The sequence below is a fragment of the Phalaenopsis equestris genome, unplaced genomic scaffold (genome assembly GCF_001263595.1).
Source record: "Phalaenopsis equestris unplaced genomic scaffold, ASM126359v1 Scaffold233637, whole genome shotgun sequence".
NCBI lineage: Eukaryota > Viridiplantae > Streptophyta > Magnoliopsida > Asparagales > Orchidaceae > Phalaenopsis > Phalaenopsis equestris.
Window position 1 is genome coordinate 113,326 of NW_018251578.1, and position 14,762 is coordinate 128,087.

At 38.0% G+C, this 14,762-nt stretch overlaps 1 protein-coding gene across 1 annotated transcript in view; it reads right to left on the reverse strand.

The window, feature by feature from the left end:
• Nucleotides 1–14,416, reverse strand: part of LOC110038724 (centromere/kinetochore protein zw10 homolog) — a gene marked incomplete at its 5' end in the record, with an annotated part of 89,437 nt that extends 75,021 nt beyond the window's left edge. Inside the window, 3 exons of the mRNA XM_020743618.1 lie at nucleotides 9,570–9,725; nucleotides 13,627–13,764; nucleotides 13,838–14,416. Of these exons, the coding sequence (XP_020599277.1) occupies nucleotides 9,570–9,725; nucleotides 13,627–13,764; nucleotides 13,838–14,416 (873 nt within the window). The remainder of the gene's footprint in view (nucleotides 1–9,569; nucleotides 9,726–13,626; nucleotides 13,765–13,837) is intronic.
• Nucleotides 14,417–14,762: the final 346 nt, after the last annotated feature.

Genomic DNA, 14,762 nt, shown 5'->3' on the forward strand with positions numbered 1-14,762 from the left:
TTCAACCCTTCTAATTGCTTCCAATAGAAATATGCCACAATAAATAAAAACATGACATAGCTTCACCACTTTAAGCAAGTACTCAAGTCTAACTCTTAGATCATGCTCACATTTCCATTTCTAAATGCTTGAGTAACAAATATTTCAAAAATATAGGTGCAATAACACCCTAGCATGCTATACCATCTACAGCACAAAGCTCAAAGGCTCGGCAGAGGGAAAACCGAAAAGAAGCAAGGCACAGGAGGGGGGAAGAAGGTACCTCTTTGCAGCAAAAAGCAACATAGAAATTTTAAAAGCACTCCTCAACTTCAATCCTTCCTCCAACAGTAAGAGGAAGCCAACCCAAGTATAAAAAAGCTAAAGAAGCAAATGAGAAAAGAAAATAGCAGAGTTTTCTCTCCCTCTAAGAGATTTTTCTGCCCACTGAAATGCTCTAAGTAGAGCTTAATATAGACCGGAGAAGGAGAACGAGCAATCGAAAGATCGTAAACGGCATGAGGAAACGAGCAGAGCAGACACCCCATACGGGCGGCTCGAGAGAGGCAGAGGATGAGATCCTCGCAGAGGATAAGATCCACGGCAATGATAAGGGGATGGGTCGTCCTCGAGATGGTCTTGTGTGCAAGAGGCGAGCGCGGGAGTTAAGGTCCAACGACACAGGAAGGACGCGGGCCAGGCAAGCGAACGAACAGAGCTAGGGCTGAGGCCCACGGATTCGAGAAAAGCGGTGGGAAGGGGGGTAGATAGATTTAGGTTTTAATTAATAATAAAAATATCATTTATTATTATAATTATACCTAAATTATATATCCGTCCCCAGACACGTCGTCGCAGTGGAATGAATGTCTCCCCTAGGTAAAATCGACGTTCCGGACAAGCCGGCGCAGTCCGCTTCATCAACCGAAGTCATTTAGACAACCTCGTTCACGATCAGAACAAAACACGTCGCGACCCGAATTACGTAAAAAAAACTCGGTGCAAGCTCAATTAAACAGGACGATGCAGAGTGCGACGGCGTCAGGTCAACGCGTACAGTCAATCATAAGGCCAACAGTCCTACAGGGATTCTCCTTGAGCTCCCTCACAGTAGCCCCACCTACTAAGTGCTAAAGGTCAAAAACTACCATGCTGAACGTCAAGTCGAGTGAAGAAAAGCTCAAAATTTCTAACGATGATGGCTCATTTGCTAGTTTTCTAGGAATAGTCGACAGGAAAGTTTTACGTCTAGACCCTAGGCAATCAAAAAGGAGAGACTAGACCTCCACCAAAAATGAAGTCAACACCTGATGATATCTCAATTGGAGTGTGGAAATATTTAAGAGATTTGGAAGTTTCTTGACTTACTAAACTCCTTAATATTATTCTAAAAAATGAAAAGATGTCTGAGTGGAGAAAGAGTATTTTGTTCCCGATTTTTATGAATAAAGAGGATGCACAAGAGTGTGCAAATTATAAAGGAATTAATTTGATGTGTCATACTTTAAAATTATGGAAAGGGTAATTGAACATAGGTTATGACGTATTACACAGATTTCTCATAATAAATATAAATTTATGTCGGGCAGGTCTATTATGGAAGCTATACATTTATTGAGAGGTTTGATGGAAAAGTTCAGAGATAATAAGGAGGATCTATATTTGATTTTTACTAAAAAAAATGATACGTTGTATTTTCTCCCAATATTTTCTCATTATATGCCCCAAGAGATATCAGTACCAATGCATGGTATGTTTTCACGGTCATATTTTGAGGCCATCTATTTCTCTGTCTCGATTAAAATGTGTGTGATTGAAAAATATGTTTTTCTAGTCAGAAGAATGCTCCAAGTGGTAATACTACTGAATTTCAGTAACAAAGCACGAAATTCTACATATGTTTTCTAGTAGTGAGCATAAAAATGATGACAAAGATGATATGTTCCCCTTTCTCACAATAAATTCTCATTATATGCCCAAGGGGTATTAGTAGCTATGAGTGATGTGTTTTCAGAGTAATTGTTTAAGGTTATCTTGTTCCCTGCCTCACTTCAGAGTGTTTATGTGATTGAAAAAAATGTTTTTCATGTCATCAAAATTGCCCAAGTTGTAGCACAACTGAATTTCAGTAACAAAACATGAAATTTTATTTATGTTTCCTAGCATAAAAATGATGGCAAAGATGATTTATTATTCTTTCTAACAATAATTTTTCATTATATGTCCCATGGGGTACTAGTAGATATGCATGATATGCTTTCACAGTAATTATCTGGGGCTATCTATTTCACTGTCTCACTTTATAAATTGTGTGTGTGATTGAAAACTATGCTTTTTTTAAGCATAAGTTTGCAAAATAGGAGTACAAAAGAAGAAAAACATAGATAAACCCACCGCATCAAACTAGAGCACCATCACCAAATAGAAGCACCAAACCAAAAAAATACAGTCAAATCCATACGGTGCAAATCCACGAGAAAATAAAATGTCTCAAAAAAATATAAGGAGAGAGGATACGGGAAGAAGATGGTGTCTGGCACGACGGATAAGGGCAGAGGAAGTTGAAGCTCTGCAGGGTAGGAAAGTGCAGAAGAGGGCAAGCGGTATACAAAAAGAAACGCTGTTCGCGGGTCGACCCCACGACCTGCGTTTTACTAAACAGCAAGGCCACCGTGATCCAAACTCTGCTCCAAATGAAAAAAATGTGTGGCGGCCGCGAAAAACTGTACCCCAAACGAACCCTTACTCGCAGATGACAGGGACATGCTTGTGATTCAATTAAATCTTCAGACTGATCCTATACGAGATCAACAGTGGCTTAGGCATAACAACTTCCATACACGTTGTACTATAAAAGAAAAGGTGTGTACCCTCACTATGAAAAGATGCAATTGCAAAAATGTGGTATCTACGTCAATGGTAGACATATTCAGCCTCACTACACAGAAACATTCACAGTTATACTTCGTAACTTGGTTGACTATGTGAAATGAGTTTTTTTGTAGACAAGAGAAGTCTGGTGGAATTTTCAATTGATAACAAATTGCAGAATAAAATTTGGTAAAGAAAAATTTGGTGTGAGGTCGTCCCTATATATGTATGTCATTTCTTGTTCGGCTGACCATGGCAGTACTACAGAGGTACACTTCATGATGGCCATAAAAATACTTATAACAAGGATGTGAAATATATTATACTTCTACCACAAAAGAGTCAGTTGTGATGAACACTCAAAAAGAGAGAAGAGCCATCATGCCCTGTACTACATCTTTAAAGGCTATGAGAGAGACACCACTAGGACTGGCCTTGATGATGCTAGAAGGCAGTGAAATAGAGCAACCAATACCTGATGCAACGTGACAGTTATTACATGAATTTTAAGATGAGTCGACAGATAGTTTGCCACCTGGATTGCCACCCCTACATAGGTTCAATATACTATAGACCTTACCTCGGGATCAAGGCTTCCAAATCGACCAGCCTACCAGATGAGGCTAGTAGAGTATGAGGAGCTTAGGAAATAAGCTGAGGATCTGATGGCTTGAGGATTAGTTAGCGAGAGTAGAACCATGTATTGTGCTACCATTGATCATGCCTAAAAGGAGGAATCATGGTGCATGTATATAAATAGCAGGTTGTGAACAATATCATGATTAGTTATTTTCCAAGAATGGACGATTTATTTGATTAGTTGCATGAACTCAGTGTCTTATCCAAAATTGATCTGTGCTGTGACTATCACTAAATCAGGATATGACCTGGGGATGAGTGGAAGACAGCATTCAACACACGAAACAGATTGTATGAGTGGATTATCATATCATTTGGCTTGTCCAATGCTCCCAGCACATTCATGCATTGATGAACCAAGTTTTTCAAGCCTTCATTGAAATAGTTGTGATTGTGTACTTTGATGACATGTATGTATATAACAGTTCTGGGGAGTATTTACAACATTTATGACAAGTTATTGAGGTTCTTTGGACAATACAGTTATATGGTCATTCAAAAAAGTTTCGTCTTCTTACACCACAAACGTGTTTTTGGGATACATTGTTTCAACTATCGGCATTAAGATGGAGTCACATGTTAGCTTTTTTGTTAGAAACGTGGATAGCTCGCATTTTCTTTTCCTTGTATCTCTTTTGATCGAACCCATGTTTTGAAAGGCTAGGCTCCTTTTGTTCTTTTTTTTGTAACCTTTGTTGTTATATTAAAGCAATATGCACAATTCAAGGCATTGAGATGGACTCAAAGAAGATCAAAAGCAATTGTGGCCTGGCCCATATCCTAATCATTTACTCATGTATATGCCAATTTCATGATTTGACTTCTATTTACATGAGATTTAGCAAAAATTTCAGCTCAATCATAGCACCTTTGACGAACCTTCTCAAGTCAGATAAATTATGTGGTCAGATGATGCTCGGGCCAATTTTGATGCTTTAAATGAACAGGTGACTCAAGGCTCTGTTCTCGCATTTCAAGATTTCAATCAAATGTTCAAGGTAGAGTGATGCCTCTAATGTCAAAATTAGAGCTTTGCTAAATTAATGAGGGCACCCTATCATTTTTCTTAGTAAAAAAAGTTGAATGATTCCAAGAGAGTATTCTTGCAAATGAAATTACTCTATTGTGACCACAATGCCCCTGAGACTCTTGAATAGTCAAAATAGGCAAAATAGTAGCACGCCTCATCAGTAGAATTTTTTTCTTCATTCCATTTTATGCTCAAACATAAAGAAGGGAGTCAGAATAAAGTGGTTGATGCATTGAGTAATTGCCACTTATTACTCACTGGGACGTAGACTATGGTTGTTGATTTTGAGATAATGAAGAACTTGCATGCAACTAATGAAGATTTTCATGATATTTGGATATGAGGCCTAGATAGGCCGTATGAGTAGTATCACAGATCAAGAGATATCTATTCTTCTAGAATAGATTATGCATACCTCGGAGTTCGCTCAGGTAGAACATTTCGTAAGAGTTTCACAATGAAGGAACAATAGAATATTTTGGCATAGATAAGACACTCTCCTTAATAAAAGAGAACTTTTACTCACCCATACTGGAACGAGATGTTATGAGACATGCCAGACAGTGATGGATATGTCATTTGGCTAAGACAGTAGTAAAGCTATACACTCCCTCCCAAATATAGAGGCACCTGGATTGGATGTGTGCAAGAACATTGTGATGGGCATTCCCCGAACACAGCGAAGTGAAGATTCTGTTGTGGTTTTGATAGACCATTTTTCAAAGATGATGGATTTTGTTCCTTGCTGCAAGATGATGGATGTGTCACATATGGCCGACTTACACTTTTAAGGAGATAGTTCGCCTTTATGGTATACCCCGGAGCATCACATCAGATAGTGGCGTGAAATTTTTCAGCCACTTTTGATGGACTTTGTGGGACATGGTAAGTACAAAGCTTCAATTCAGTTTAGTAGCTCTCTATCAGACATGTAGGAAAACAAAGATTGTAAACCATAGTTTGGGAAAACTTCCTAGGTGCTTCATGGCAAAGAATATGAAGCACTGAGATCTAGTTCTTCCTCAGGTAGAGTTTACCAAAAATCATTTTACTAGTCAATCCACGGGTCACAACATCTTTGAGATTGTATATAGGCAAAACCCGCTTACACATTTGGAGTTAGTCCCGCCACTGTCAACTATTAATCTTAACACTAATATCGAGGTTCGAGTGCGGGACATTTAAATCCTACAGAAGCAAATCAGAAAGGAAATTGGCGAGCAACATACTAAGTATCAGAAACAGACTAACAAATCCAAGAAGGCGGCATGATATAGATCAAGCTAAAGTAATGATTTCCTGCATGTTTATTTGGAAAACTCAAGCCTAGATTTGATAGTCCATTCATAAATTTTAACATGATTACTGATAATGCCTATATGATTGACCTGTAGGGAGACTATAATATTTATGATACTTTTAATGTTGTCGACTTTTCATCGTATTACAAGGGCCTGGATATCTCAAGAGGCAATGGAGAAGCTCCTCCTCCCCGGGGAGAGTGACATAGGATGCGAATTCCCACATACTACACAAAAGGTATAAGACTGTGTTTTCCATCCTTGGTGAATGAATAGGTGTTCTTGAATCAATCATGTTGATTTCAACAATCAAACTGCTAAGGTCTCCCCAATATGATGTGATAGGCATCCATGAGCACCACATCACATCACACCTGATCGTGTAGTTAATTTCCAATGGAAAACTCCACGAGGCATCTCCTGTTAATATTGCCATTGTTCTTCTTCAATCACGTTAGGGAGTACGGTTGGGAATGCCTCTAAATCATGAGTCTCAACTTGTCCACCATCTATAGAGATGTCATGTTCTAGTTGCTCCTTCTTGATGATGGGATTGCATACATTTCACTTTATCATGCAACGGGTGTGAAATATGTTGTGGCAAAGCTATTGCTGCTACCTCGCAGCCTTAGTCTGAATGCCCTATTGAACCACAAGCATCTTGTCGTCTTTTGATGAAAGCCAGTACACCTCACCCAGTTCTTCAACTATCACCTTGTCACCAACCTCCACAGCATTGTGCTCGGTGAAGGACAGAATTCGTCTATTCGGGCAATTAGAAGTGATGTGCCCATAAACATGGCATCTGAAGCATTTCCTAGCTAGAACAGCATTGGGGGTGTTAATTTTCTCGAGCTTCTTCTCACTTTGGGCAACTCTATCATTCTTTGGAGATCTTCTTGACTCATGTAGGTGTACTCCTACTCATGTCTCCAATTGTGGGTGGTTGTCTGAATGGAAGTAGGTGTCTATTCTGATTACATTATCTCTCCACTTTTAGCATTAAGGTTTGAACATATTCCAAGGACCAATAGAGTTGTAGAACCGCGTAACTAATGAAGAGCTTCAAGCTTCCCAAGTAATTGACTATCGTGTACTCCTTTGGCTCAGTCAGATCACATTTCAGCTTATACTGTATATAGTCTACTGTGCAATTCTCCACTGATAGGTCCCTCTCTGTAAGTAGTGGAGCCCCAAGAAAAGATCATATCGACAGTTTCGGGATAGATACTACGTTGCAACTCTCTCTTCATCATCTCCTAGGTAGTAATCTTGATCTATCCTTCTCTTTTTTCCACCTCTTCAAGTTCTCCCACCACAACGAGGCGCTCTTCTTCAGCTTGATAACAGTTAGTTTCACTTTTCGGTCATTTTGCACCTCTGTGTATTCAAAGACCCTCTCAACAATTTGCAACCACTCTATGAAATCATCCAGGTTCATTCTCCCCTCGAAATCTGGTATGTTCACTTTCACTCTCGAGCCTATGTACCCTTCAATGGGCTCTTCATCACTGTATTCTCCAATAGGCACTTCATCTTTGCATCCTGTAACAGATACTTCATCTTTGTATCCTAACAGCACTTCATCTCTATATCTTCTAACAGACACTTCATCTCTCGAACTCCTTTGATATTGTATACTAAAGTATTGTGGCTTGTCTTCTTCTCCACTGGAATCATCCTTACGAAATGAATTCAGGTATTCCTCCCTTTCCTCTTTGGATATCACTACCATGCCTGTTGGTAGCCTCTCTATGTGTGCTTTCCTCAATGTCTTCGAGTCGTTGTAGCACCCGGCGAAGCTATCACTGTAACTCTTTCATGGTGAACTCCTGATCAATTTCAAGAAAATGCCTCTACAGGAAGAGAGTAGCGGGAAGAAGTGTAGGGGTGCTGTAGAGTGAGAAAAATTTAGGGTGGAGGTAGGTTGGGCATGGATGGATGCTAGAAACTTTATAGTATGACTAGGGCTAGGCTAGCTCTGATACCAAATGATACCGAAGTTAACCCAAACAACAACATCAATTAAATAATTTTATTGAAAAAGCTAATAGATGATTATAGCCATCACACATGAAAAGAAAAATAATAACAAACAAATAAACTCAACTAAAGCATACACCAAGGGTGGTGACTGGTGAAGGAGGTAGGGAGTTGGCCGTGGGTGTGATAAGGGAATAAGAAGTGGTGATGGTCGGCATGGAGAAGGTTGGCGGTTGTGGACTGCGATGGGTCGGTTGCAAGTGGCTGGGACAACGATTAGGTGGTAGGGAGCTGGTTCAATAAAGTTGGAACAGCAGCTAGGATGTAGGGGAGGGGGTTCTAGGGGGGCTGGGACAGCGAATAAGTGGAAGTAGAGGGGTCGACTAGGCCCTGAAAGGCGGCGATGAGGGATGGAAGCAAGGAGGGAGGAGGCAGCGTGGTAGGGGACTGCAGTAAGTCAAAGAGGTAGCTGCAGCGAATACGACGACCGTAGCAGCGAAGGGAAGGTTGTGGAGGATGTGGTAGGTCAAGGATAATCACCACCTCGAACGAGATACATCCGGAACTTCACCCGTTCTCGGTTGTCCTGACAGAAGACACAACTAAAACTAACCTAGACACAATGAAAATAACATATATAGATCTAGGACAACTATGGAGTGGACCCCACTACACACAGGCGGCAAATCCATGTTTGGAAGGACCATTTGGTCCCTCTATCTAAATCGAACCGGCCCAGATCAAGAGATGAGGCATTTTGCCGCGCCTCGACGTTGGACGCTTTGCGCAAACAGTTTGGCATTACACAAATGAAGCCAACTCAAGTCAAACACAATCATGTGAAGAACAAGATTGCAGCATCAATTTATCAAATTCCCCAACCAACCCACAAACAAACAACAATAAAATAATATAAAATTGATGTCCAACAGCATTAACAAAAAACTTATCTAATGACTTACTAGATTAGGTACTATAATAAAAATGATATAATAGAATAGTGTATATGAAATGATTAAATCATTAATCCACGCTGGAGAAGGTCAAGAATCCCCATGAAAATGAAATCCCACTTAAGAGTTCACTTGCGTGCTAGTCTAGTTAACCATTACAAGCACTGCAAAATACCACAGCCTCTTTTAGTTCATGAAAAAATAATTCTGCATGAATACCAATAAGGATCATTAAATAAATTGTCCTTCACCCCCAAAGCAAAATGAAAATGAATGAAGGCACATAAATTTGTCAAGTATTCAGCAGTTTAAAATTTTGCACAAGTATGGAACCTAATAGAGCAAAAAAAAATGTATCCATTGAACAAATTAATGAAAAAAGTCTTTGAACATATTTCTTGTTAAGTTATGAGGTATATTAGTGAAATGAATCCTTTTCTTTTTCTATTCAGAAAACTAGCAATAATAAATAAAACGATTAAATAAATTTAAGGGAAATAAAAATTTCTCCTTTAAAAAAGTATGACCGTCGCTTCTTTGACGGCATCATACAAAAAGGTTCATTTAAAATAGGCTATTCATAGAGAAAAATTCTTTGACAGTATCCTTTAAAGGTTCCCTGCCTAGGACAGACCCATAACAGCCAAGATTTGGAACCACAAGTTCAGCATTTAGCCATTTCTTATAGTGATGCCTTAGGTTATATAGAGCAATCCAAAATGGAATAAAACTGAAGTAAGCTTGCGTGCTTCAAGATTTTTTTTTTTTTTTTTTTGAATGCCAACACTGCCACCAATCAGAACAAAGACTTACATGTTGTTCAGATGAACTCATTCTGAGCATTGCAGCGGTATCCTCATTAGGTTCTTCCCAAAAATGGGTACTTTTGTTTGTTATTGTTGGGCCAATCACGTGCTTCATCATCAAATCCGCCACCTTTGCCAGGCCATAATCCAGAAAATCTGCAATCTTATTTTGGAATAGGCTGTATCAGTAAGAACATATAGGGAAATTGGATACAATTACAAGTAACAACAATAAAAAATTTAAGCAGGAAATCACATAATCAGACGCATGAAATCAGCATGAAGCCAATCACAAAAAGCTTAATAAATGATTATCATTGTTAGCATTATACCATGATAAATCTCCAAATTCCGTTAGTTTACAAAATTGTCTCGATAAATATTCCAAATTCCATTAGGTTACAGTATTACATTTTAAACTAATCATCATAATAGTTAGCATTATACCAACTATTTAGTGTCAAATTGTTCTACATTCATTACTGTTTAGAAATGGCATGTGATGTTGATTCGATCTTTCTTCATTTCAACACAAATTTACCAGGATGATGGTTCTGTATAGGTTAATGACAATGAGATAATAAATTTGGCATAAATATTGCAAGGTCTTGAAACATCTATACTACAAATGGAATATCTTGCCCAATACCAAAACGGTGTGATTTTCCAGCTTTTATTATGTGAGAATTAAAACACTTACTAAATTTTTCAGGACTATTCTAACCAAACCAAGCCTTAAACTTCCAGAAAAGAAATGATAACATTCAAATCTATATGGTAAGTCACTATAAAACTTAATAGCATTACCTATAATCAACATCAGCTTGGAACCATCCAAATTAAAACTAATTTTTATCAAAGCACATAGGTGACGTATAAGAGATATAATGTCCTAACAATCAAAGCACGAAAAGTCAATCTAAGCACTTGTTTGAGTGAAAAAAGTTGCTAAAATAGAAATCATAATTTTATTAAGAAAGCACAACTCAATGGCAATGAATGAGTTTATAGATGATAAAATGTTGGAGAAAAGTGTGCTGTTAAGAACAAAGTTGATCACAATGATGTGAAAAAAGACTTTCAAGTAAAGCATCAGAAAAAGAATACAAGAAAATTTATGTGGTTAAGTAAGATATAAATGTTCATTAATCCAGAGATAAAAATAAGTCACAAATATTTACCCTTAAACAATTTTTTTTATTATACCACACAAGTTTTCTCATCTCTCCCTCACTCTTATCTCTATTCCAAATTTCAGCATGATTCCTCCATCTATTATATTCACCAGAGATAGAGAAAAGCTTGTCACCTCTTATGTGAAATCAAATCTTATCAGCTTCTATACAATCATCAATTTCCCCTTTGAAAGACTTACAACTTCCAAATGCACTTTTAGCTCTTCAATGGTCTTTTTTAGAGAAGTGATGCATTGCAATCATTGATCTCCACTCCTTTTGTGAAGCACCATGTGATGGAAGATTACGATGGCGGTTATAACCACCCAACAAAAAGCTCTATTCCATGAAACCAATCAATATATATATTAACCTCCGATCACTCCATTGGTTACTCTTTGACCTCCACCTACACTTGGTTGAAAGAAAGAGAAGTGATGCATTGCAACCATTGATCTCCACTCCTTTTATAGAGCACCATGTGGTGGTAGAAATGAATAAGTAAGTGTGAATAGGTTCTTGAGTTCAACAGCCATCAATCTCAAAAAAATTTACAAAACAAAAGAAATCTTATACAATACTTCAATATCAAAGTGTTTAAGGCACTTAATCTAAATTGATCATCATATTAAATTATATTATAAAAAAATAATCAATATCCATGTTTGTTACATTTCAACAAGTTCCAAATCATGCCAAATAGATTCTCTTAAATAGAATACCATACAACATAAAATTATGTAAATGATTACATTACCGTTTAAAATTAGGCAATCTGAGGTGCACCTAGAAGCCTGTCTCAGCACTATTCCAAAGAAAAATGCTTCAACGCATACACCTCAAGCTACTTACACGAGGTGTATGCCTCAAATTGGTTGAGGAGCGCCATGAGGCACCACCTACCCAATTCCATTCACTAAGGGTTTTTTCCCTACAATATGAACCAAAGCTACACTTGCACGAGCAAGATCTCCCCTCTCCCCAATCAGGCTTCTTAGCATAGCATCTTGTTGCTTTTGCCACATGCATTGCTATCGCCGCTAGCTGCTTTTGCCGCAAGGACAACTGTCGCTACTTGTTGCTTTCACTATAGCAACCACCTGCTTCTCCTACTATAGTTGTCTGTTGCTTCTGTTGTAACCACTAAAGTGTTGCTCCTGTTGTCACTGCCGCCAGCTGCTCATGTTGTCATTGTCGCCACAAGTTACTCCTATTGTTGCAGTTAGATCCTCCTATTACCGACGTCCCCTGCGACTCCAATTTTTTATCTTTTATTATATTCTTCTTTAGATTTATGGATGTTATTAAGTTGGTTGGATGCTAGGAGTGAGAGAAGTCAACTATGTTAAACTTATCTTACATTTTTTTTTAACATTTTATGTTACTTTCATTTCAAGTTTTATGTTTGTTAGATGACTTAATCAGTTGCTGACATTATGCATTTTTTTGTGCAAGTTATTATATGATATTTTATGGCCAATGTGAGTTGTTATTTCATATAAACATAATTTGTCACATTTACCATGCTAAAATATTAATATATTTTTATAATAAATATACAAGTTATGATGTTAATATGTCATTTCTACCCATTTATTTTGACTTATACAATTTTCAAATTGTGATGCTTATGCCTCAGATTGCTTCGAAACTTAAGCCTCACATCACGAACAAAAAACACTTAAATACCTAAATGTGCAATTTTAAACATTGGATTATATTATTTAAGTTGTGGTCTGCAAATACTATGTATAATATATTTTTCACAGCTATCTATTCCATTTTTAACAATATATATTTTGTTCTCTACATCACTTATTTTGTAACCCTTCATCTTTTTCATGCTCTACTTGTACAAAACTTTTTATCTTCAAAAGTCATTGATCAAAAACTTGAAACTCTTGTGACTATACAACCTTATTTTTCCAACTTCAAATGCACTTCAATATAATGCCAAGCGAAATATTTATTATTAAGAAACATACTCATCCTTTGTGTTCGTCGCAATATCACTATGTCTCTAATCAAAACAAGAATAGCCTCACTAACTGACACCTAAAGACATGGTGCAGTCAAAACAACTCCTTAGGGATGAAAATTGTCCAGGTAAATGCCTTTTTATAAGCATTTTCCTAGGTAACACTTTGTAATTGAAGGTTCTTTCATTGGTACTAGACGATACCTTCATCTAAAAACACAATGTTAATGGAGCTCGCTTGACAGTTAGATGCGCTCTCCAAAGTAACACTTTAGTAGCAATAGATTAGTTAACAACAATTTCCAAGGAATAATAAAATATGGAATCATATGGGAGGTGTACAAGATTTTATGGCACACCTTACCTTACCCAAGTGCCAAAGCGAGCAGCTAGTTTGCCTTTAACAGCATTAATTTTTGCTACAATTTTAAGATTTCTATAACAATAACAAAATCTCTTATAACTATAACAAAAATCTCTTCAAAAACTTTGATGTGTTCTCAGGATTTGTTGATTAAAAGATTTCTTATGATGCTTAATTTTTCATAAAAATGATCCACATTCAGACTAATATCCTTGCAACTATCAGTTATACTCACTCATGTCTCTATGATGCTATATTAGGTATCAAGTAAATCAGCAGGCAGACATCAACCAAATACATCTTGGATTTCAAGAAAGACTCAAGTGTATCTAGAAATAAATTGTAGAATAGTTTACTACCATAAAAAGAAAATATTCAACTATAAACTATAATTCATTGTTGGGGTTTAGTACATGGAAAAAATATTTTCTCAGAAAATATGACTACATAAAATTCCAAGAAAATCATATATCTTATAGTCATGCAGCAGCAAAACAAAAACAGGCACAAACAAACGTCCTGGTGTTTATAGGAAAAAAATGATCACCTCCATAGCTTCCAATACTCTACGCAACACAAGTTCATTTGTTTTCCCGCTTCTGAACGTGGAGCTGACAGTCATTGCACCATTTGCAGGATCGAAATGGATCATACTTTCCACACTCCGCGAAAGTACGCATTGCAACTACAAGAAAACAATATGCTTAAACCAAGTTCACCATGCTTTCAAGAAAAGAGAAATAATTCCATCGGCATACTTCATCAAAGCACTCCAACCACTCCTTCCTCAAGAATCCAAATACAGCTGGCTCTTCCACTCCGCAATCCTCATCCCCCTGGCCGGACACCCGTAGCACCATCTTCAAATCCCTCGCCGCCACTGCCGCCTCTACTAAGTTCCCTACCCTAACATCCTCCCTCACAAAATTCAATCTCTCAATCAAGCTAGATATTGTGCCCACAACACCCAGCGCCACCCTCCGCTCCTCCAGCTCCCGCCTCTTGTTCCCAATTTCCCTGGCGAGGTCGCAGATCTGGCGGTCGACCAGGTCGTTTGAGAGGAGGCGGAGCACGTCAGCAAGGGCGGCAGCTATATCATCGGCTCCGGCGGCGGATATAGCGCAGCGGGAGAATAAGTCGGCGAACTCACGGTGATGGGAGAGAACGTACTCCCGAACTTTGGATTTGATGTGGAGGGAACGAATTTCGAGGCGTTCAATTAAGAGGCGAAGGTCGGGAGCGGAGAGTGGGGAAGTCTCGTCGAGTTCCTCAGTGGGGAGGAGCTCCCGGATGTCGATCGATCCAAGGAGGACATCCATGAGATCTGGATACAGGTTTCAGGGTCTCGGCATCACAACCAGTTGAACTACGATGGCAGGTTACAGACAGCGGCGCAGGGCTTTTCGTTTTGTACTAGTTCATCTCGTCCTTCTCCTTAACGCCATCTCTTCACTTGGAAAAGACTTGCAATGGCGAAAAAAAATTTAATAGTGCCGAGCTCTTTGAATTTATTTACGATAATTTTTTCTGAGCACTCGATTATCAAGTTTAGACAATATTTTGGTTGATTTTATTTGTTTTTTTAATCAACTATTTACATAGGCATTTAAAGAAAAATATTAGTTTTGACATCGTTTAATGTTATTTTGGCTCTTTGGCAATATTTAGGTAAAATCATGCTCA